The sequence below is a fragment of the Monocercomonoides exilis genome (genome assembly GCF_001643675.1).
Source record: "Monocercomonoides exilis strain PA203 chromosome Unknown scaffold27-1312184, whole genome shotgun sequence".
In the NCBI taxonomy this organism is placed as follows: Eukaryota; Preaxostyla; order Oxymonadida; family Polymastigidae; genus Monocercomonoides; species Monocercomonoides exilis.
In genome coordinates this window covers 387,494-411,902 of record NW_027150572.1, presented here as the reverse complement: position 1 = coordinate 411,902, position 24,409 = coordinate 387,494, and the positions used below count along the sequence as shown (strand labels likewise).

Below are 24,409 nucleotides of genomic sequence, written 5' to 3'. Positions count from 1 at the left end.
GTGACGATTTCAATCGTTTTGTGCTTCTCAATTGTTTGGTGGAAGCAAATCAACGTAGAGGAATGGATCAAAAATCCGATAATGAAGAATTAGAAAGTGAGATTTCGAACACAATCGAAAGATTGCAACATCAAACCAATATCATGCAACGCCTTCGTTCAACGCATGACTTTGGAGCTGCCGAAAGGATTGGACTTCTGAAAGGACCATCACATTCTCCTCTTTTGTCGAGCCACGAGAACAGTCAGCGATCCTATCTAAATTATCTGTTGCAGCAGATCAATGGTGGACGTACGTTGAATCTATTTACCTGGTTGCTTTATGGAAGTGCTGCTCAGGTAGGCGATGTTTCGAGTGTCATTCATATACGCCCGACTGAGTATTGCTCATATACAAATCGCTTGGAGCAAGAAGATGAAGCAGAAAGGATGTATGCAGAAAGCAGCAGAAACCTTAGAGATAATTGCAAGAAAGAAGCAAAGGAAAGAGAAGAGAGAGACAACAATGTAGATGAAAGCGTATCTCATTCAACAGTTTTTCATCGTGTTTTGTATGTTGATCAAGTGATTATTGAGGATTACAGCAAAAGACAGCAAAGGGTATGGGCAGAGTTCTTCAGACGTGGTGAAAGAGAACGGAGAAAGGAGGAGCGACGAATTAGAGCAGAACAGAGAAGGGCAGAAGCGGAACGAAAAAGGAAAGAAGAAGAGGAAAGAATCAAACGAGAGAAAGAAGAAGCAGAGCGGAAGGCTAAAGGAGAACAGCTTGATGACGAGAAATCACCCGGATCGTCTGCGAAAGAAGATGAAGACGCAGACAAAAAAGCAAACGGAGCTGAAGAGGATGATGACTCTGATGATGAAGGAAGAATCTCACCTTCGTTCTTGGCTGCCCTCCCACCAGAGTTGGTTGCTGAGGTGATGGCGCAGCACGAGCGAGAGGTTGCAGAACGGAGGGCAAGACGGCGAAGAGAGCGGGAAATGTCAGAAGGTGGAGGTGGAGCTGGAGGAGTGCCATCAACAGAAGATGATGCAGCGCTTGCTGCCATGCTTGCTGCTGAAGAAGACCCAACAGCTGGCTTGGTAGGTCTGATCACAGCGCTCCCTCCAAACGAAAGAACAGAAGTGTATCTTCAGCTGAGAGATGAACAGTTGGCATCGCTTCCGAACGACTTTAGGGAAGAAGCAGAAAGAGCACGGAATCGGATGGTGAACTCTGTGCAGAGGCAAGACAGGAGAAATAGAAGAGATGAAGGATACGATGATGAAGGTGATGAGCCTGACGAAGATGACAATGAAGACGAAGGCGATCAGAACGACGCAGATCCTGATCAGAGAGATTACTTTGAATCCGATTCGATGCTTTTCCCTGGAACACATTTTGGAGCTTCAATTTATTCACTTGAGCAGGCTGTGTTTGGCCAGCTTCCTGTTCTGAAGAAAAAGAAGAAAAAGACAATCAAATCTGTACATATTGGAGCAAATAGATGGGGTCCGGAAGATCTTGGGCCTGTGAACGATGACAGATATAAGGAGATGGAAGCAGAAGAGGAAAATCGTAACTCGTTGGGTGAAAGAATTGATAAATCAACTACTCAAACCAGAGATCGCATTCGATCGCTTCTCAACCCTAACTATTCGGCATCATCATCATCTTCTTCTTCTTCTACTTCCAGATCTTCACGATCAGACCAACCAGATAATTATCTTTCAAGATATTTACCACCAAATCTCGCAAGTCAGCTTATGAACCAAATGAACCCACAAAGACGCTCTTCATCCTCATCAAGAGCTCCCTCAAGCACAGTTCTTCAGTCAAATATTCGCGATAGAATTCCGCCACCCACAAGTCTGCATCCACACAGCAACGATGAAAAAGATGTTCTTTCGCTGAGCGAAGAGCTGGAGCGGAGGAGAGTCCGATGTGAAGGCAATGCACAAGATGTATCGTCACTTCTTCAGCGCACGAAACCTCTTCTGTTTGTTGATCACGTTTCTGTCATTGGCCAGTTGGGATCAAGCGCTTTCTTTGAAAAGTACACTGATTCGTTGCTGTCTTCATCTGACCTTTCTGAAGCTTCATCCCTTTTGTCTGCCCAGCAGATGCGTGCAGTTCTGTATAGTTTGTCATCTTCGAGCTCGCAACAACGCGAAACTTCTTTGAATCCTCGCGAAGTGCTTGCATTGATGGCAATGGGAGCACTTATCACAGCAATAAACAACATGGAAGAAACAACGAACTTTACTGACTTTATTCCACATTCAAAAATGGGATCTCAAGAAAAGTTAGATGCTCTCCACTCAAATTCTTCATTTTATTTTGACATATCGCTTTTGAAAGTGAAGAATCTTCAAAATGCGCACAGTTTCACAATGTCTGTTATCCGTCTGATGAAACAAACGCAGCTCCTTCTCAACCTGTGCCGCTCTGATCATCTCTTCTCAATTGCAATATGTGCCACACAGACAACTCAATGGAGCAAACTGCCGTTTGGCAGAATAAGGCAAGCAACTGTACAGCAGCCGGTGTATCTTCTGGATCTGCTGCTCCATTTGACAAATCATCCACTTTTGAATGTATTGTCTCGTCCTCCTCTTTCAGTCACTCTTTTGAACGTTGTGATTCCTGCTGTGCTTTCTTTTGTGTCTCTTCCAAGAGACTCGGCTCTTGTGTTGTCTTCACAGAACTCATCTTCTTCCGAATCGATGTCTGAAAGTGAATCAGTCAGCACTTCAATATCATTATCTTCACCATCCGCATCTTCACCTAGTTCTTCTGCATTGGTCGTTAATAGCGTTTGCCCCGTTGTTCCGTTCTCTGCAATATCTCCATTGTTTTACACCGTTGACCTGGCCGCAGCACGAAACATTCATCCGCCTACTCATCTTTCACATGCTTCTCTTTCAATGCCAACTACAGTATGCTTGAATGCATGTATTTCTTCCTTATTCTCTCTGTTCTCGTCCACTGCATTCTCTTTGAACATCCATTCAGCTTCTCAGTTGAATGAGAAATCACTTTCTCCGCTTTCAAACGAAAACTTTTTCTCGCCACTGACACTTGCCAAGATTCTTGGACCGTTTATGGTTGATGACAACTGCTTCTTTGCTGCTCTGAAGCAGATACTCTCATTAATCTCTGTTCATGTATCTCTTCTGAAGCGCTCATCTGCTCCTTTAGTGAAGCATTTTCGTTGGGGACCTGTCATTCTTAGCGCCTTTGTGAATGGTCAAAGGAAAGAAAGAGAGCGAGCATGGGCAGAAGCTAAGCTGAAAGAGAAGAAAATGGAAGAGAGGATTGCAAGCAAAAGAGCGAATAAAGGCTGTACGAGCGGATCTTCTTCAACAAAAGATGATCCATCAAAATACGATGAAGACAAATCAGATGGTTCTGATCCTCTTTTGCCTATTCCATTGTGCACACTTCCATTTCCACTGCTGCAGTCAACTTTGACGAGAATAACAGACGACAGCCCAATCTTCATACCAAGCTCTCTTTTGGACAATGTGGAGGCGCAAGCAGAGGAATATGTTCGCACAAGAATAGAAATGGAGTTCGGAGGAGATGGAAGAGTTGCAGTTGCTCAAATGTTTGACTTAATTGCAAAAAGCGAAAGAAAGAAAGCAAATAGAAAGCACCGTTCAAATCAGATGAGTATTGAATCATCTTCTGCAAGCTCTTCTTGTTGCTCTGCTTGTGACGCTGACGCTGATGATGAATGTCTTTCATGTCATTCAGAATCAGCATCGTCCAGTTTCAGAGATCACTTCCCATTTGGAGCTCCTGTTTCAGAGCTATTTGCACCTCCATTGACTGAAGAAAGCATTGATTCTGCAATAAAGGATACAAAGAAAAGATATAAACTCTATCAAGAGAAAAGAAAACTTGATGAGGAAATAGCTAAAATCAAAGAAGACAAAGACAAAGAGCAACAAATTGAAGCAGACGAAAAGGATTCGAAGGCTGTTCGTATTTCAATCCCATCACCGTTGGCTGAAGTTCCATCTGAGCAGATGGTCGAGCATGAAAATGCGCAGGAAAGTGGAAATCAACATTTGTCACCAGCAAGCCATTCTTCAAGCGCGGCAAGCAATTTGCAACTCGGATTTCTTACATTACCTGGCAATTTATCAAAGAAAGAGGCACAGAAAAATCATTCTTCTGGTCTATTTTCGCACTCATCGGCTCCATCTGTTGTAGAATCAACACTTGAGTCGGTTGTTGTGTATCATCCATGGATTGAACCTAAAGTGGTGATTGAACAGATGAAGTTATCAAAACAAAAAATGAACAAAAGCACTCGCGCTTCCTCAGCAAGCAAAGTGCAAAATGCTTCCTCTTCGCTTTCTTCAAAGAATTCTGGCTGGAAGCTTCGAGCATTGCTTCAGATGGTCAATCCAAAGACAGGGAATGCGTATCTTCAACCGTCATTGATTCATTACTTCCTGTTTGAAGCAGCAGAACCGCAGATAACTTGCTTGTCCAATTCGATTGATCATTTGATGTTTCTGCCTTTGAAGTTCTTCCAAACAAGCGACACTTATTGGACATCATCACGAGATGCAGATGTGGCTGACAAGGTGAGCAGCCAGGATGAATCTGATGAATCTGATGAGGATGAGGGAGAGGAAGGAGAAAGGATACTTGGAGAAAGAGAAAGCGGAGCTGTTCATGGGTTGATGGAAGCTGATTCACCAGATGATTTGCCTTCTGCTGCACGATCCTCTTCAATAGTATCGGCTGCGCAATCAGAGCCACAAGCTCTTTCTGATGATGCGCAAAGAAAACTGAACTCGCGAATTGCTGCGTTCTTCTCTTCGTCTTTCAACGTAGTGGCTGAATCAGACAAAGCTGCACGGCGTGCGATGGATAAGAAGGTTGCGGACAAAGATAACCAGAAAGAACTGAAGGAAAGCATTGCAGAAGAAAATGGAGAAAACTCTTTGGCATCTTCCTCTTCTTCTTCTGCTTCTACTTCCAGAAAACATTCCGCAACTCCTCCACCTTCAGTCAACATATTGGAACCTGAGCACCTGTCAAACAGCGACGCATTCATCAGATCTCAATCCCACAGACCATCGTTCCGTCCGATGTCCCAGCAGAAAGAACGCGAAGAGCTTCATCGCTTTTACACGAGCTTTGTGGAGATGACCGAAATGTTCGGGTGGAAAATGCCAAGAATGCCTAATTCTCGTGATCCGGATGATATGCTCCTGCAGATGATGAACGAAGAACTTGACCCACTCGACTTGGCTGAGGAGAGGCACTCAGATCTTTCCTCAATGGAGAGATATTGGTACGAACTCTTCAGAGGAGCATTCCCTGTTGTTCCTTCAATGTCAAGAAAGCAGCTTTTGAGCTCGCATCCACCGTCTAAGCGAGCAACTTCACTTTCAACTGCACAATCTGCTTCTTCTTCCTCTTCAAGTTCATCTTCAGCTTCATCATCACCTTCTCCTTTGTCAAATGAATTACCGTTATCTTCACAACAAACTAGTTCAGCATCAAGCTCTTCTTTCACCGCCAATTCGAGTCAGTCAAATAAACCATTGAGCAAAAGGAAAGTGATTCCTGATGGAAATATATTACCTCCGCGCACGCTTATCCACAATTCAACAATTGGAACTCTTCGTGAAAGAGTGCTCCTTGCATGCGACAGAATGCAAACAATGTCGATCAGCAAGCTTCTGCCAAGGCCATCTTTCACCACGATAGAAGGAAAAGAGCTTTTGAATGGGACAAGCTGGGAAATCGTTAAGCAGTGGATTGAAGGTGGTGGCTGGATGATTGCGTCTTATGCAAATGAGATGCTGAATGGACTTCAACAATCGGGCGAAAAGAGCAAATTCGCTGATAACTCTGGATCAAGCAGTTCAGAAGCAACAATGTCAATGCATCCGTTCATAACATCATCATTTGCTGTGATGCAGCTGATATCTCTAGCCATATCGCTGATTAACGATAGGCACTTCTTCACTTTGCTGAAAGCTGACGAAGAACACTCCAGACTCAGGAAATTCAGCAGTGCAGCAGATCGAGTGAAAAGAAGAATGGAGAAAGAGAATACTGATGGCAATGACACATTTGGTGAGTCAGACGAAAAGAAAAAGCTTTCATCTTCGTTTGCCGCACTGAAGAAGGAACTTCGCAGAACAATTCCTATTTCGGTGTGGAATACGTGCGAAAGAGAAAGAGATCTTCTGATATCGGTACTGACGAAGCAGTGCAACAAAATGATAGAAGGAATTTCGCCTGCTCTTCATCAGATGATGGGATGCCTGTCTCTTCTTCTGCCATCGCATTATCTAAAGGCACTTGCAAGCGAACGCAGCAAAGGACAAGAGGAAAGCGAAATCGAACAGCACGACGAAAGAGACCAAAGAGAAGATGGAGAAGAGAATGTTCCGCTAAGAAGAAGAAGGAGGAGAAGCACTGGGCAGCTTTCACATGCAGATGAGTCTTCCTCCGGAGAAGAGGAGGAGTTGGATGAGCTGGTTAATTTAGCTTTATCGGGCAATGATTCTCACAGTGACAATGAAGATGAAGAAGATGATGAAGAAGAGCAGACAAGCAGTTCGAACGAAAATGAACCAAATAACAGCTGGGGGGCCAACAACAGTTGGATGGCTGGGCACGCTGGTGGATGGAGCACATTTACCTTTTCACGTAATTCAACAGCAGCTAATTCGTCCAATTCGCAAACAGCTCATCGTTCAACCGCGCCATCTATCAGAAGCCACAGATTAATCAGGCCAATATTACCTCCTTCAATCACTTCTGCTGGCAGTTCCATTCCAGGTTGGAGGAGTTCTTCAGTTTCCTCGTCAACATCTACGGATCAGTTGCAACAACATTCTCCATTAACACATTCTGCGATGCCAGTTTTCGGTTTTGTCCCTGAATCGTCTCTTCATTTGACATCTGCTCCTTCTGTTGTTCATTCACATGCGCATCCTCCATTGCATCGGTCTGCAATTATGAATTCATCTCATTTGCACCATTCTTCTCACAATTTGGCCACAAACGCTCGAACGGTGCAAATTCCTCTTCCTCCGCCTAATCTGCTTGGCTCATCAGCAGCGCCAATTCTTCCACCGATCTCGTTGCATCTTTCATCTCCAAATGAGTTATCATCTTCTTCTCCTTCATTAACTCCTTCTGCATCTTCTATTTCTTCTTCTTCTTCTTCTTCTTCTTCTTCTTCTTCTTCTTCTTCTTCTTCTTCTTCTTCTTCTTCTTCTTCTTCTTCTTCTACAACTACTACTGCTTTAACTTCCAATACTAATAATACTGCTTCGACTTCAACTTCGACTTCAACTTCGACTTCGACTTCGACTTCATCTTCTACCTCTACTTCTTCTACTAATGCTACTGTTCCAGCAAGTACATTTATTGAAAGGGATATTTATCATTTCGAACTTCCTCTACCTTCATCGGCAAACGATCATTCATCAACTGTCTGGTACGATCCATCTCTTCATCTTCGTCCTCAGATTAGAGCTGAAAATCGAACAAATCAAATTGGCCTGAACACAAATCGCTTGTCATATCCGCCTCCGATGGCTGTGACGATTGAGGATGAAGCTGAGCAAGAAGGAGGAAGAGGAAGAAGGCGCAGTCGTTTGGGATTCGATTCGCTGGATGAGCACACAATTCGGATGGCGCTGGGAGAAGCAGATGAAGACGAAGATGGCAGACGAGGCAACCAGAACACAGACTTCATCCCACCAATTCCGTATGTTCCTTCGTTGGAACAAGCAGTTGGAGCTGAACTTGACTCTGTGGTTGTCGAGAGATTCCTGCGTGACAACGGCGGAGAAACCCAGTTTGCGAAAACGCAGGGTAAAAAGGCGTCACCTTCGAGTTCAGGCAAAACAGCATCATCTCTTTCTGTGTTAGCAAAGGAATTTGCTGAAGAAGTGCGAAATATGGCTCCTTCAGATGATATCAGAAGTTTAGAACATTCTCTTTTGACTCTGCAAAACGTCGCAGAAAGTACTGACATTCCGTTGACTCCACATCTTCCGAGCATTGTCACACAAAATGCTCATGAAGATCATTTTAATTCGAATTTGCTTCAACCTCCAAACCTTTCTAATGTTCAGTTATCGACTCTTGATAATTATGTTGCTGGATCGAACAGAAGCAGGATTGGTGGCAGTATTGAAAATGATTTACAAGCACAGCCGTCTGTTGATAGCAGTGAAACAATTTCTGGCGAGCCACTTATTCTCCAAGAGACACAAAGAACAGCAGAAGCCTCATCAGATCATTCAACAGATCAAGAAGAACATAACGAAGAGGATCTGCCATTGGAGAACGAGGAGGAAGAGAGTTCAATTGACGATGAAGAGCCATGTGGTGAATCGCGAGCGATGGAAGTGTGTGATGGAGAACTCAGATCTGGTTTGGAAGAAGCTGAACCAGACGATGATTCGTATCTGAAATTGTTTTCTTTGGACTGGCTGACTCTTCCGCCGTTATATGTTGATGGAAGACGTTCTCATTCATCTGCCGAACCTTCATATTGGAGACACAAAGTCAATGAAAGTCGGTTTCTTCATTCATCCACCATTACTTCTGGAGCAGTTGGTAGCAGTTCGGACAGCATGGCACACCAGTCGAGAGCACAGCAGTTGATTCTTGAAGTGATTGGAGACGAGATCTGCACTTTGGCAGGCCTGCCACAGCAAGATTCTTCTTATTCTTCCTCCTCTTCTTCCTCTTCGACTTCTGTGTCTGCATCATCTTGCAAGCCAACAAATCAACAAGACTCATCAATTCATTCATCATTTTCATTCTCTCTAAGAGGAGATTCAGAAAGGGAGCCATCATCTCCTCCGCCTTTTTCATTGAGGACTGTTTCGTCTCAACCGAGCAACAGGTCTGTATCTCCACCTCCGTTTGCTGTTTCGTCGACAATCTATCCATTTTCGCGCTCTCCCCCTCCTTTTGTTGTGGATTCTATCGCATCTTCTTCTTCCTCTTCTTCAAACCCATCTGCTTCGCAGAATTCTCAAACTGATTCATTTGCTTCTTCATCTGTTTCTTCTGCATCTGCTTGCAATGCTGATTATCCATTGTCTATTTACAATATCGTCCCCGATGAATCCTTACCAATTTTGTCATACCAAAGTTTGCTTCGTGTTGAGCCAATGGAAAAAGAACGAAAATGTTTGGAAGCAAAATTGAATTCAATTTTAGAAAGGAAAGAAAAGGTGATTTCTGGTTGTGCATCAATTGATTCAGGTTCAGTTGGGAATCATTTATCACTGAGTAATTCTTCGTCATCATCTTCATCATCATCATCTTCTTCTTCTTCTTCTTCTTCTTCTTCTTCTTCTTCTTCTTCTTCAACTACTTCCTCTGCTCCGTCGTTCAGCAAGCAAACGTTGTCTATTCGTACAATCCCATGTGCAACTGCTGCCCAACGAAACAGAAGAGACATTGCATTTATCTCATTCATTCATTCCTATTTCCCACTGATTGCACCAGCTATCCAACTGTATCTAACATTGTCTCATCTTTCCAGTTTGCTCACGGAAGACGTGAAGACTGCAGAAAACATCCTCACAAAAAGATATGGCTCTGCTTGCAGCTTCTTGTTTGACAACACATTCATTCCAGCCAAAAGCAACAAAGTGACGGACAGCTCAAACGATGGCATGTGCTCTTCAAAGAAAGAGATGCTTTCCTCAGGCTCATTTCTACGTTCTGTATCACCTCCTCCAACAGGTTTCCATTCTCCATCGTCCACATCGCCAACTGCAACTGTTGGGTCAACGGCAGCGTCTTCATCGTCCGATGATTTGCATCCCATCCATCAGTTTGGTCTTCTTCATTCAGATATTGTCAACTATCTTCTTTGCTACAACACGCAGATGGTCAACCCACGCTCTGTATTCCACACTTTGTTGCGTGTGCCAATGTGTGTTTCATTTTCTGTCAAGAGAGGAATATTCCAGAAGATTCTGAGGAAGCATCTTGGATCAATCCGCTCAAGATCGGGAACTATGCCTCTGTCAGTGAATCGTAATCGCTGCTTCGAACAAACATTCCAAAAACTGGCTCATTTGTCTGTGGAACAGTTTTTGTCACCGCTGAAGATTTCATTTGAAGGCGAAGAAGGAATTGATGCAGGTGGAGTTGGGCGCGAATTCTACGCCACGTTGTCGAAGCAGATGTTCAATCCAAATTATTCGTTGTTTATGCAGTGTCTGAATCAAACGACAATCCAGCCATCGCCAAAGTCTTATGTTGTTGGGCCGATCCACTTGTCGTACTTCAAGTTTGTTGGAAGGATGGTCGGAAAAGCGATCGCCGAAGGGCAACTGCTTGACGTATATTTCACTCGGTCGTTTTACAAGCATATTCTGTCGATGCCAATTGTGTTCAACGATCTGGAAGGGGTTGATCCAGAGTTGCACAAGTCTCTCAAGATGCTTCTCGAAATGGGCGATGATGTTTCGCAGATGGACCTTTCATTTGAAACCACTGAAGAGGTGTTTGGCGAAGTGGCTACTGTGGAACTTAAGCCAGGTGGGCGATTTATCAATGTAACAGCAGACAATGTGTTAGAATATATAATGCTTGTCACTGAGGCTCGTATGACGAAGAACATTAAGGAGCAGATAGAGGCATTTTGCAGTGGGCTATATGAAATCATTCCTTGCTGGCTGTTGAGCATGTTCGATGTGAATGAATTGGAATTACTCATCAGTGGTATGCCTCATATATCAGTTGCTGATATGCGGAAAAACACTGAATATTCCGGTGGTTACAGTGCTTCTAGCAAAGAGATTTCGTGGTTTTGGGATGCAGTATCTTCGCTATCTGAGATGGAGAAAGCCAGACTTGTTCAGTTTATAACTGGAACATCAAAGGTACCAATTGGAGGATTTGGCAACCTTATTGGCATGGGCGGTCAAATCAGAAAATTGGAGATCACTAGAATTCCTCACACCTCCGACAAGAGGCTTCCCTCTGCTCACACTTGCTTTAATCAACTTGAGTTGCCGGCGTATTCTTCTTATAAAGTCTTGAGACAAAAACTTGTACTTGCCATCTCAGAAGGATCAGAAGGGTTTGGATTTGCATAAAGCCTGCTAAATTTTAAATACGTTGATTGAGTGGTTCTTCCACTTACTAGTCTTATTGGAGTTGAGATTTGTTGCTTTTTTTTTCAAATTGAATTGATCATTGTCAAAAAATGATTTGTAAAAAATATTTTCTTTTTAAAAATAAAATTCTTACTTTTATTTTTAATTTTCTTCTTAATTTTTTCTTTTAACTTTTATTTAATAAAAATTGTTTAAAGAAATAATTATATTAAAATTTCTCTATTTGGGCAATGTTTTGCATTTTTTGAAAAAAAATAACAATTTGTTCCAATCTTTTTCTGCAATTAAATCACAGTGCATTTGATATATTTATTTAAAAAAATGTATTAATAAATTATCGAATAACGGAAAAGATTCAAAATCGTTGTTTGGAACAATATTTTGAAAGCAAAATATCAGGTTCCTTTTATTTTAGAAAATCCCATTTTATATTATCATTCAATTAATAAATTGAAATTCCGCTTGAAAACATTTTGTTAAAAAGATGTTGTGGTTCATTGCTGGCATTTCTTTGATGCAGTTATTAAGAAATCAAATTATTGAAGATAATATTATTTTCCAAAACCAGAAACAACGCATTCGAGAGAATATTATTTTTTTCACCACAATCCATCGTTCATTCCAAAAAAAATTGAGCATGTCAGATAGCCAGATTTTTGACCCTTTTGTTCAATTTTCATCTTCCACTCAATTGCTTAATTCAACATTCATCATCCAAGCTGTGAATATAAATACAAACAAAAACAATTCCATTGTTAAAATGATGCTAGACTCTTCATTGGCTATATTTTTGAGCACCATTCACATTCAAGATAATGCTCTTCATAGTTTATTCTGTGGTTATTGTGGAAATATTTTTATGAAAAATCTTTCAATAAAAACTGCTTTTTGCACTTCACATCTCCCATGCATAATTTCTTCTGACAATTCAGAACGTCAAACATCAACTCATATTTGCATAAATATGGACTCTTCTTCTTTTTCATCCTTCTCACTTTTCTCTCTGCCTTTTTTCTCATCCTTGTATTCATCTTTTGCGACTTTGAATCAATTGAATTTTCACAACATTTCTATTGATCCATCACATCATTTTGAAAAACAAATTTCCAATGCCTTTGCAATTGTTAATTCTTGCGCATTTACAAGAGTTTCAAACGTATATGAAGGAGGAATTGTTGCTTCAATCAATTCACCAAACAATTCATTGCAAGTGTTAAACTCAACTTTTATTGGTTGCAGTCGATTAGAAAACGAAGACTTTTCGGATACTGACAATATGCAAAGAATAAATGTGACTGAAAATTCCACATTTTTGAGATGCGAATGGCACCATCCTTTCATTGTTGATCGTGGAGCTGCGATTTATATTCTCGCACAGCCGATAACCTTGAATGTAGTGGAATGCATTTTTGAGGTTTGAATTTTTTTGATTTCATGTTTCTTTTCATATTTTAATGTAAATAATCAAAATTATTTGCAGTCTTGCAAAGTGAAAGTTTATTATGGTGCCATATATGCCATCGGAGTTAGTTCTGTTGTTATTAGTGATAGCAACTTTACCCATTGTTATGCCAATGAACATGGAGCAGATGATGCAGGATGTGGAGGAGCATGTGGGCTTGAGGTTAGTTATTCAATCGATTTGACGAAATGTTTTATTGATCAGTCGAAATCTGGAAAAGGCTCAGGCGGCATATTTATTTATGATTCATCAACCGAATCAACACCAACAGCACTTTCATCACTGACATTTACAAACAATTCGGCGACAACGTATGGAGGAGCTATCACACTACAAAGGATGATGCTCAATGATTCTGTTAGAGAGTGCTTGTTTGAAGGTAATAATGCACACGAAGGTGGAGGAATTGCAATTTCTGCAACTGACCGTTTAAGTGAAAATGTTAAATTAGTATTTTTCTGTCTTTTTATTGCAAATGTTGCTGAAGATGGAACAGACGCATATATAAACGACAATTCAACTAAGTTTACCACAGGATCCCCTTTTGAATGCTGCTACTCTACTCAAACTGTCAATCACAGAGTTTTTTATAAAGGAGAAGCAGAGATGAACAAAGACGAGTGGATTCCCAGTTTTACTACAATATTCATTGCTCCAGATGGAATTGATGATTCGTTAATATGTGGCGTCGATGATTCAAAGCCATGTAAAAGCTTGAAAATTTGCGTTGAGCGTTTCTCACCGATAATTTCTTTTCGTTTAAAAACTGGAACGCATTCCTCAGATTTTGAAGAAATAGTTGTTGATTCTCGGACAATTGAAATTCAAGGAGAAAGTTCTTCAACTACAAAAATTAGAAATTCTGTTGATAATCATCAAGACGCATTTTTTTATGTGAAAGGTGGCTCGCTGTCTTTTTTGTCTTTGGGGATAATTCAACCAATTTCAGGGCATTTGCTTGAAATTCCAATTTTTATTATTCGCTCCAAATCTACTAATCAGGCAGGCACAATTTGTGCTGTTAAAATGATTTCGTGTATTTTGAGTGGAGAATCTGAACAGACTGTTTCGAATCCATTTACAAGATCTTGGTTCGAAATTATTGATGGCAATGTATTTTTGCAAAAAGTTAGTGTGAGCACTGGGATTTTTGAAAATGTTGGCTTATTTACTGTATCGTCTGCAAACGCTATGGTTGAAATGTGTGCAAGCAGCATTTGCTCTTTTGCAAGAAAACGTGAAGGAAATGCCTTGTTTTCTTCTTTGGCTGAGGGCTTTTCAGTTGAATGCAACAATTGCACATTTAAATCATGCAAGGCCACTGATTCGACGAACGGAGGAGGGATGATGCTCCAATTATCTTTTCCTTCACAGTCAGTTAGGCTTATTAATAGCACAAATATTGAAAATTGTTCTGCATCTTTGACGAAAGGTCGAGGGGGAGGCGTGTACTTGGATGTGCTTTCACAAATGGCGGAACTGAGACTGGAAGCGATCTCATTTATTTCTAATGAAGCATTTATTGGAAGCCAACTTTTCATAAAATGTGTGGATTTAATCGAAATTGTGAATGAATCGTCTTTTGGTTTTGCAAGAAGCGTTTCACCGAAAGAAAATGCTTTGTATGGAATGGACTCGACAAATTTCAACGATGATATTGATATATTCATATTTTTTGATGGCTATTTCTCATCAATGATTTTTGCCGATCAAATTAACGGAAAGAATGAATTATATTGTGGAAAAGACATTAGATGCAAAACTTTGGATTATTCTTTGGATCGTCTGAAAGGAGAGAGCGGATTTTCATTGATAATAAGATCTGAAACGTCAATACTTAATGAAATTGAGATGAATTCGCATTCTGTAGCATCATCCACACCAAATGAGACAGCAAAATTGTTCATTGCTCACAATATTTCTGGCTCATCTAAGAGTGTCATCAAAACTTCTGGCTCGCTTCAGTTCAATGATGTTCAATTTGTCCTTCCATCATCGTTCGATCTTCACAAATATTGCTTTCTTTCCTTAGAATCAACTCAGAGTGATTTACGGCTTTCTTCATGCGCATTCTCCAATTGTTCGTCGGAATCATTGTCATATCCTCTTCTTTCTGCTTTATTTGGAACAATAACTTTAAGTGCTTGCTTCATGACTTCAATTTCCTTTTCGTCGTCTCCATTTTATATTTCGAAAGACGTTCATTTATCATTTGATTCTCTTTGCGTTGATACAGTTACTCAAACAGGATGCTCTTTGGTTGATCTTTCTTTTTCGAATTCACAATCAAAATTACACTTTGTGAATGAGGAATTAGTTCCTCGCATAATGTTCAAGAATTGTTATTTTTTGAATATTAGCGAAGAAGAATTAGATGCATCTGCGCTTCTTTCAAGCCCGATCTCTTATTTTATAGTGATTGATAATTGCTCATTTAATTCTGTGGTGTCAAGATGCAGTGATAAAGGAGGCTCATTATGCTTTTCTCTTTTGGAAGGCTCTTCGTTGCTAGTAAACGGAACAACGAAAGCAAATATGTGTTCGTGCGAAAATCTTACAAAAGGGAAAGGGGGATTTCTGTATTTGAATAGTGAACCTGCTGATGATAATTTTGAAATTTTGGACTTAACTTTTTCGGGAAATGAAGCATTTATCGGAAGAGATTTGTTTCTGGAGTGTAAAGACATTGCAAGAATTGTGAATAACGTCACATTTGGATTTGCGCTATCTATCGAAGCCATACAGCGGGCAAATTCATTAATTGGAATAGACATTATTCGTTTTTCTGACAATGAAGATTTATTTTATTTCATAACTGGTTTTCGCAATTCATCAATTGAAATAAGTTCAAAACATGGATTGAACAATGCAGGATGCGGGCGATCTATATTGCCTTGCGCCACAATTGATTACGGATGTTTTCATCTGAATGGCGAGGGCGAGCAACAGGTTTTAGTAAATGAAGAATGTTCACATGATTCAGAGATTCATTTGGAGGACATTTCAGTGAAATCGATCGATTCCAATCTTGCATCAATGAACGTGAATGAATCTATTTCTAATGAATGTGGTGCTGCTATCACAACTTCAAGCGCAAAGTTTTTGAAAATATTGTTTAATGTTCCTGACTCGTTTACCAATGGTCATGCTGTTCTTCTCCAAACAACCGGAATTGAAGCAACATTAGATTTATCTGAATGTGTTTTTAAGCAAGAAGCTGAAGATGAATTAGGCTACAATTTGATATGTGTTGCTGATTGCTCATTAACAATGACTTTGTGTATTTTCTCTTCACTAAATACGCAGACAACTTTGGTGGTTATTTCATCAAGAATTGAATGCTTAGAAAATGAAATGAAGAGCATTTGCTTCAATTCAAGCATTTTCGAAAAAATACAAGGCAGTGGCAACAATGCAAGTTCATTTGTTTTTGAAGGCGAAAAAAAGTATTCGACAATATTTTATAATTTAACTTTGGATCAATGCAGTGCAGAATTAAGTAATTATGGAGGAGGGGCACGCATAACACTTCCTGTGGAAAGTTGTTTAGAGTTCAGTGATTCAATAGTTAATTCTTGTTCGGCAGTTGGAGGCAAAGGAGGAGGCGTGTATTTGGATTGTCTTTCCAAAGATTTGAATCCGCTTCCATTTTTGATTGCGAATGTTAACTTTTCTAACAACAACGCATTTGTTGGAAGAGACGTATTTGTGAAGTGTTTTTCGATTGAAGCTCAGATCAACGAGTTTCAGTTTAAATTCGAAATGCGCGAGCCTCCATACAATCGGTCAAATGCTGTTTGGGGAATTGATTCATTAGATCACATGACAGATACAGACTTAATACCATTTGTTGTCATTTTTGCGAATGAGCTAATATTTGTCTCCAATTCCAATTCTTTGGCGATGGATGTTAAGAATTGCGGAAGTTCGACAAATCCATGTCAATCGATGAATTATGGGTTGGGCCATGTTGTTACTTCCAGTTTTAGTCAGTTGCTGATTGAAGATTCAACTGTTTTAACAAACAGTTGCATTGCGAAATCAACAACGATAAGAAGTTTAAAGGGAGTGTCTTGTGCAACTGTTGTTTTGAACACATCATTTGACAATAATCTATTCAAAGGAATTGTGGAATGCTGCGACGGAATTATATTTGAAAGATTATGCTTTGTAATTGGAAATAATTTTTGTGAAAGAGTTTCTCCGTTGATATTTTTGAGTAATGAAACTCTGACCGTAAGTGGATGCTCTTTTTCTGGAAATGAAAGATTGATAACTCTCAATGGAACTCTGTTTGAGATTGGAGCAGGTGTTTTTCAACTGATGAATTCTAAAGTCTTCTCTTTATCGACAAACAATGCAATTATAAACATACAGCCCAAAGCAAATGCAGCAATGGTAACATCTTCTTTTTCTGAATTGATTAAATCTCAGACTTTAATAAAAGGAGAGAAATGCAATACAAAATTAACAGAGGTTAATTTCCAAAAAATTGAAACAACATGCTTGTTTGATTTTGAAGATTCAATGGTTCAGATTAGTAATTGTTCGATAAATGAGCTGAGAAGCGAGGATATTCCTCTTCATTTTCAATTTTCAACTTGTGCAAATATTTCTATTGAGAAGCTCGAAATTGAAAATGTTGTTATAGAAAGCAATTACTTGATGGCAGCAAACAGTTTTTCATCAAAAATTGCAGTAAATGAAAGAGAGAACTACGTTTTTTCATTGAGCCTTTCAAGATTTTGGAATATTTCATGTGCATCAGTTCCGCGACTTTTGGACGTTTCGTTTAGAGATCTTTCAGGCATTTCATTTTTCATTCAGAATTGCACTTTTGATAAATGCTTGAAGGAGGCAGAGAAAGGGGAAATCATATATTTTCATGACTGCCCTGAGATTCAAATTAATTCTTGCACATTCGTTGGAAATTCTTTGAATAGAGGGAATGGAACTTCAAACGAAGATTTTGAAAGACTTTGCAGATGGAATACTTCACTTATAAACCTTTATAACAGTGCAGCCAATGTGAGAGATTCAACAGTTTCCAATTCTTCTCATGGAGGAATATTTTTGTCAGGAAGTGCAATGACAATTGAGAAGGGAGAATTCACGGAGAATAATCCATTTTTCAGTGGATATCCATCGATGCGTAGAAATGTTGCTTGTTCAGGCAGTGGAACAGTGAATGTTGTGAGCTTGAAAGGAGGAGACGGATTAGAAAGAAATACGTCACTTTGGATGTTGAATGAAGGGTGCAGTTTTGAAGGGATTGCATCGGAGAGAGCATCATCATTCTTCATTCCTGTGCTAGAGTCTGTGGAAGCAAAAGATGCAACAGATAGAATGAAGCTGATATTCAAAGGAATGCTTCTTGTTCCGTGCAATCTGTCATTCACAGTTGTGAAGAGGAAGGGAGAAGAAAAAGAGATTGAACATTATGATTTTGATACAAGTGGATTCTTGTCAGAAAGAGAAGCAGAAGGGAGCGTGGCAAAAGATCTCATCAGCAATTGTGGGAATGAGATAGAAGTGAGTGTTTCTGTTTTGTTTGGGAATGCAGAATCTCCTTCATCAACACAGTCATTCATTCTGAAAAATGCAAGCGAAACAAAACAAAAAGATGATGAAAGAATTTCTGAAGGAGGGAAAGAAGGAAAATCATCATGGGCATTGATTGTGATTGTGATATTTGCTGTGCTGTTCTTGATTGTTCTTGTTGCATCGATCGTGGCAACAATTCGATGGAGAAGGGCAAAAGAAGAAGCGAAAAAATACAAGGAGATTGTTGATGACACAATAAAGAAGGATCCGAAGGCATTTGAGATGGTGACGATGGAGATGTCACCGGAGGAGCAGTGGAGAAGAGCAGAGAGGGAAGCTGAGAAGAAGAACGATGAGAGAATGAAGAAGAGAATATATGACACGAATATGGAACACTCGGAGTCATCAGAGCATCTTCTTTCTGAGAGTGGCTCAACTGAATATATTTTGGGAAGAGACTCAGACAAGATCCCTCAATGGGCATTAGAAAAGGTTGATGAGGAAGAATCAAGAAAAAGAACACCTTCACCATCCATTTCATCAACTTCCACCACTTCAACGACTGATTCAGATTCAACTTTTGTTCGATCGGAAAGTCTCTGTCCGACAACCTCATCCATGTCGAACTTGGTGGATGCGATGGCGTGCTCATCCCCTCATGAGAAGCTGATTGTGGATCTGAGGGATTCGCTGTTCATGTTGCTGCATGGGAGGAACGAGAAGAAGGAGATGGCGATAGGCACGTTGAAGGAGAGGGAGATGACAGCTGCGCAGATCCTGTTCTGGGTGGCGAATGGGGCGCTCCACGCCTTTGAGGACGAGGAAGATGGCCTCCCCTCTTTGGCCAATCTGAGCCCGCACATTGTGCTCTTCTCCGAGCACATGGTCATCTGCATTGCCCTCCACTCTGACTGCTCCTCAGACTCAGATTCATCATCCGTCTCTTCATTGACCATTGTTTCTTCGTCCTCCAACATTTCGGTGCTGAGCGAGAGATTCACCGACTCGCCTCCTCCTTCGTCAGCGTTTGAGGATGAAGATAACTTCAAAAAGGAGTGTCTGAGGTGGAAGGCGCCTGAATTGCAGATGAACAAGAAGCTGGAGGCAACAGAGAAGTCGGTGGCGTTCTCGATCGGGATGATGCTGTGGGAGTGTTTGACATTGACTATTCCCTTTGGCGAATATGAGGCTGTGATTGCTGGAGATAAGATTGCGAATGGAGAGAGGCCTGACCTGAGAAGGCTGGAAGGGAACTCATACGAGAATGTTGTTCGGGCGAGCCTGTCGGGAGCAGCAGGAGAGCGGCCGACGTTGAGCGAGCTGCGGCGAGAGTTTGTTGGGCACTTTGGGGGAAAGGCAGCGATGGTGACGATGTCGGATGCAATCGAGTTGTGCGGGTCGGGGGAAGGAGACGAGAGTGCAACAAAGTCTGTGACAAATTCTGGAGAGAATAGCAGAATGAGCAGCAGAAGGAGTGGTAGAAGGAGCGACAGAGAAGCAAGAGGCGCAGCAGAGAAGGGGCAGAATGAAGGGGCAGTGTGACTTTGGAAGGAATAAGCAGGAACGGACAAATTCCAGGAAATGAAATTCTCTTAATTTATCCAAAAAAACAAATCTTGAGGCAATTTATTTTTTGTTTTTCAGTTTCTTTCTTTTTCCATATTGCGTTTCTGTTTTGAATGTTTCCAGAAAAGTCTTTGAAACAAGCCTGTTTATCGATTGTTCAATTATCAAAGGGTAAAAGAAAAAAGAAAGAAAGAAAGAGAAGAAATGCGTTCTACAAATGTGAATAAGTTATTTATAAATTGAAAAAAGAAAAAAGAAAAAATACTTCAAATAAAAGGATCTCACTTTTGGCATTTGCCAAGCAGGCACACCAAAAGTGGAGGAAAGCAAAAACAAAACTTGTAATGTGAAGAGATTTTTAAAAAAAAATGAAAAATGGAAAGAAAAAGGAAAATACAAATAAAACCAAAAGCCAATGAAGCACGAATCATCGAAACATCGAAATGAAAGTCTTGGCCTCTGCAAAGCGCACATTTCAACTTCTTCAAATATCACAGCTTGTGCTTTTATCTTTTTACTATATATGGGTGATTATTTTTGAAATCATAACTTTTTTCGGAACGCTGTATTTTCAAAGGATGTTAGTCTTTGGAAAGAAATTTTGAATTTAAATGCAAAATACTTTCCAATAGTTTCACAAACAAATGGTTTTGTAGAAATAAAGATGAAGACATCTTTAATAAGCCAATTCATTTTTCAGTGTTCATTTGTTAATGCTCAATGAAATTTTTCTTTCCGAAATTTTTGTTTGTAAAAATATGATTACAAAAATAATTACCCATATATATGTGAATGCATGAATTTAATGACGATTTTTGGTCATTTCTTTTCAGTTGACTTTTCTTTCCTCAAGAAAAAATAAATAGAGTCTGGAAAATTCCTTTAATTTGTGATCCTTTCTTTTGAATCAAAAGTTTTTGATTCAACTTGTCTCGTGATAATATGGGGGGAAATGTGAACTTTCAAGCTTTTTTTGAATATGGCATTTAAAAGTTGTTTCTTTTATCACTTTTTTTCACTTTCTCAGATTACATAATTTACTGGATATTCATTTCTGTGAGCAGGTTCCATTGATTAAATAACATAACATTCTTTTGCCTCACACGTATTTCAAGAAATATATAAATTTCAATCAAAATTTTGAATCGCAAATAAGTTAGTTCAAAAAACATTATTTGTTAATGAAAATACTAAATATGCATTATTTCACCCCATTTGCTCAGTGATCACTGAGATGTTTTGTTTCATCATTAATCAAAATTGTTTTTTATTCTTCAAGAAAAACTTATCTATAAATTTTGAAAAACATTTTTTTGATGATGTCAACTTATGGATATTTGCAATTTCAATTTATCGTTCATTAAATATTATTTTTACGATATTCAAATATGTGAAATTTTTCGCAGCATGCAAACAAATGGGAACTTCTTTTTGAAAAGTCGCAAATTAAAGAGTATGTTGAATATGGTCCATTTAAAGTTATTCACTTACAGTAACATATTCAACAACAAATGTCATCATGGTACAAAGAGAACAAATAAGCACATTTCATGTGAGATAATAAGCATAACAATAAAAAATTATGGTTTATTTTCATAAAAGATTAAAAATTTCTTACGTCTTCAACAAAAAATCACACTTTTTCAACATTTCAATTAGAATGACACATGCCGAATATAAATTCCTCAATAATAAAGAATATTGAAACGGATGTGATGAATGAAACAAGTAATGAAATAAATAACTCAGTCTAAACCGGATATAATCACATCGGTTTTTGCACAACTTTTTGTGACTATATCCGATTGTGATAATATACGATGCCGCTCAACACAGAAATAAATAAAAATTAATTTTTGGAATAATTAATTGTTTGTCGATTTTTTTATTTTTGAAAATTCTTCTTAAAAACACATTTTTAATTTTCGTTAACAATTTTGATCACAAATACACATTTTTTCGACTTATAAAAACACATTTTTGAAAAAGCGAAAAATTGAAAATATTGATCAAAAAATCGATTTTTCATTGAGAAAATCACCCATTGAAATAAAGAATGTGAGTGTATATTTTCATCTCTGTGATTATATGCGATGAAAAATGAATGAAAAACTTTTCAAAAATATCGGTGCATCGGAAAATGTAACAATAAACAATTGTGATTATATTAGACGTGATTATATTCGGTTTAGACTGTAAAAATTTCCGGTTTTTGCAACTTTTCTTTTGTTTCAGTCAATGACAAGCTATCTTTATCATCAGAGCCTTTCGAAATGCTCCCTCTGAATCCGATCAACTCTCTCCATCTCTCTCTCTCTCTCTCTCTCTCTCTCTCTCTCTCTCTCTCTCTCTCTCTCTCTCTCTCTCTCTCTCTCTCTCTCTCTCTCTCTCTCTCTCTCTCTCTCTCTCTCTCTCTCATTCTTTTTTCTTTTTCTTTTCTTTTCTTTTCTTTTCTTTTCTTTTCTTTTCTTTTTTTTTCTTTTCTTTTCTTTTTTTTTTTTTCTTTCTTTTTTTTTTTTTTTTTCTTTTTTTTCTTTTTCTTTCTTTCTTTCTTTTTTTCTTTTTCTTTTTTTTTTTTGTGACAGACAAATGATTTTTTAGCGTGGCACTTTGTATTTTGCAAAAATTATTTAATATTGTATAAACTTGATGAAAGAAAAAGCTTTCATAGAAATAATCACCACAATGAGTTGTAATTAATTGCAAACGCCTTATTCAACAATCAAACACTTGAATAATCATTTCACTGGATATTGAATGAAGAATTTTTGAATTGCAGCAACGAATTGTTCAGATATCTGGAAGCTCAAAACCGCAACAAATTGAAGCTTATCATAAATTTGATCATCGTTCAATCAGATAAACGTACAGAATTCAGTCATGTCAGAAAAATTTTTATAATTCATTTTTTATTTCCCACTTTCTATTATTTAATCAAAGAAATATGGACCACTTTGTATTCCTTGCCATATCACAGAGGTCTATTCCGTATATTAATAGGTTTAATATTGAAGCAAAAACCAGTCGTGAAATATTTCTCATCAAAAACACAAGAAAAAAGGATGAGATCGTATGTTTTCCCCTCGATTTTACCTTTGATATAATAAATCAAAATGATTGCTTTCACTTTAAATGCGATTTAGTTCAATTATTTTGAATTAAATAATTAAGAACATTACAATGTTTTGAATGAAACATTGCATTTATTTTTTAAAAAGTGTTATTTGAAATGAAAAATCAATTATCTTATCAATTTTTAAGGGTGTTGATCGAATCAACCATCACCATAAAAAGAATTGTGTTGATAAATAATATTTTGTACATATATAATTGAAATTCAATAATCTATTATATTTCGTTCGATTCTGTTCATGAAAGTTTTTCTCTTGTCTGAGGGAAAAGATCGAAAAATGGAAAACCCTTTTCAATCATCAAAGCTGCATTGTGAAGTTTTTCCATCACAAGATCTACCTTTTTTGTTGCATGTGCTGCATTTTTTGTAGGATGAAGTGGATCTTCAATGAAAAAGAGCTTTCGAATTGAAGTTGACGCTGGTAATGTTGTAAAGGAGGAAGAGGAAGAAGGAAAGGAAGTTGAAGATGATGAATATGGTGATAATGGAGATGATTGTGTAATTGTTGAAGAGGAAGTTTGCGGTGAAATGGAAGAAGAAGAAGAAGAAGAAGAAGAAGAAGGTGATGATGAAGATGATGATAATTGATTGTCTGATGATTCAGAAAAAGATAAAGATTTCGAAGGATCGGAATCTTCAAACATTTTTTCTAAGGGAACAATTCCACCTCTGTAAGCAGACATTGCTTGGTGGTCTGGGTCGAAAAGCTTTCCATAAAACAACAAAAAATCTACAAACAAATCAGCTACACTCTTTCTATTTATCAGGTTGCTGGCTTCATTTTGTTCACTAGAAAACTCTTCGCAAGACAGCTTTTCCACAGCTTTATCTTCACCAGTATCGTTTTGACCTCCATCATTTCCGATTATTCCTTCTTCTGCATGCTTTGCATCTTCCTTTTCCTTCAATGGAATCGGATTTCTCTTTTCAAATCTGTTCAGCCAGACAGAAATATCTCTGGAAAAAGGAGCAATTGTCTTTGTCGCAGTGATATGCCCTTTCACGACCATAGAAGAGCAACTCCGCTGAATGTACTCTGCACTTTGCAGACAAGGAAGAACAGCCGGCTTTGTGCATTGCAGAAAACATAAAACCATCAAAGCAACACATGAGCCTGTAACTGTTTGTTGTCGACTCGATCCAATTCCATTCTCCTTAAACCATATTTTTGCGATTATAATTAAATCTCTGACCCTATTGTCACAACGGGAATATGTTTTCAACAATTCACCAAGAAGAAAGCCGTAAATTGAGTTAATACTTATGTCACATTTCAGATGAGGAATTTTTGAATCCAAAAATTTTACAATTGGAGTTCGTGCATTGCTAATCTGATCAATAACGTAAAACATTCCTCCAACAAGATAATTTGTGAGATGGCTAATTGTTAACATTTGCTTCGTTCCGCCAAAACGATTCAATGACACTTCAAATAATTGTGGAGGATAAAATGTTTGATCACTCTGAGCTTCAACAAATAAGTTAATTATTGATTCATCAATTTTTTTGATGTGTTGCGATGTTATAACTGTTAAATCTAAATCACTTCCGGTGATAAATAAATTAGTTTGTACAGAACCGTAA

General features: G+C 38.7%; 3 protein-coding genes across 3 annotated transcripts; 2 read left to right on the top strand and 1 right to left on the bottom strand.

Annotated features, from left to right (window-relative positions):
* The first annotated feature begins 6,832 nt into the window (after window positions 1-6,832).
* Window positions 6,833-11,347, top strand: MONOS_2899 (putative ubiquitin-protein ligase 1). The gene has a single exon (XM_067872853.1). The coding sequence runs from the start codon at window positions 6,876-6,878 to the stop codon at window positions 11,097-11,099; it is 4,224 nt and encodes a 1,407-aa protein (XP_067725936.1). The 5' UTR covers window positions 6,833-6,875; the 3' UTR covers window positions 11,100-11,347.
* A 1,049-nt stretch (window positions 11,348-12,396) lies between these two features.
* On the top strand, window positions 12,397-19,954 carry MONOS_2898 (uncharacterized protein; the record flags this gene model as incomplete). The annotated part of the gene is made up of 2 exons (XM_067872852.1): window positions 12,397-12,534; window positions 12,601-19,954. The coding sequence occupies 2 exons, from the start codon at window positions 12,397-12,399 to the stop codon at window positions 19,666-19,668; spliced, it is 7,206 nt and encodes a 2,401-aa protein (XP_067725935.1). The 3' UTR covers window positions 19,669-19,954.
* A 3,107-nt stretch (window positions 19,955-23,061) lies between these two features.
* On the bottom strand, window positions 23,062-23,989 carry MONOS_2897 (uncharacterized protein; the record flags this gene model as incomplete). Its single annotated transcript, XM_067872851.1, has 2 exons — window positions 23,062-23,892; window positions 23,987-23,989. The coding sequence occupies 2 exons, from the start codon at window positions 23,987-23,989 to the stop codon at window positions 23,062-23,064; spliced, it is 834 nt and encodes a 277-aa protein (XP_067725934.1).
* Between the last annotated feature and the right edge of the window lie 420 nt (window positions 23,990-24,409).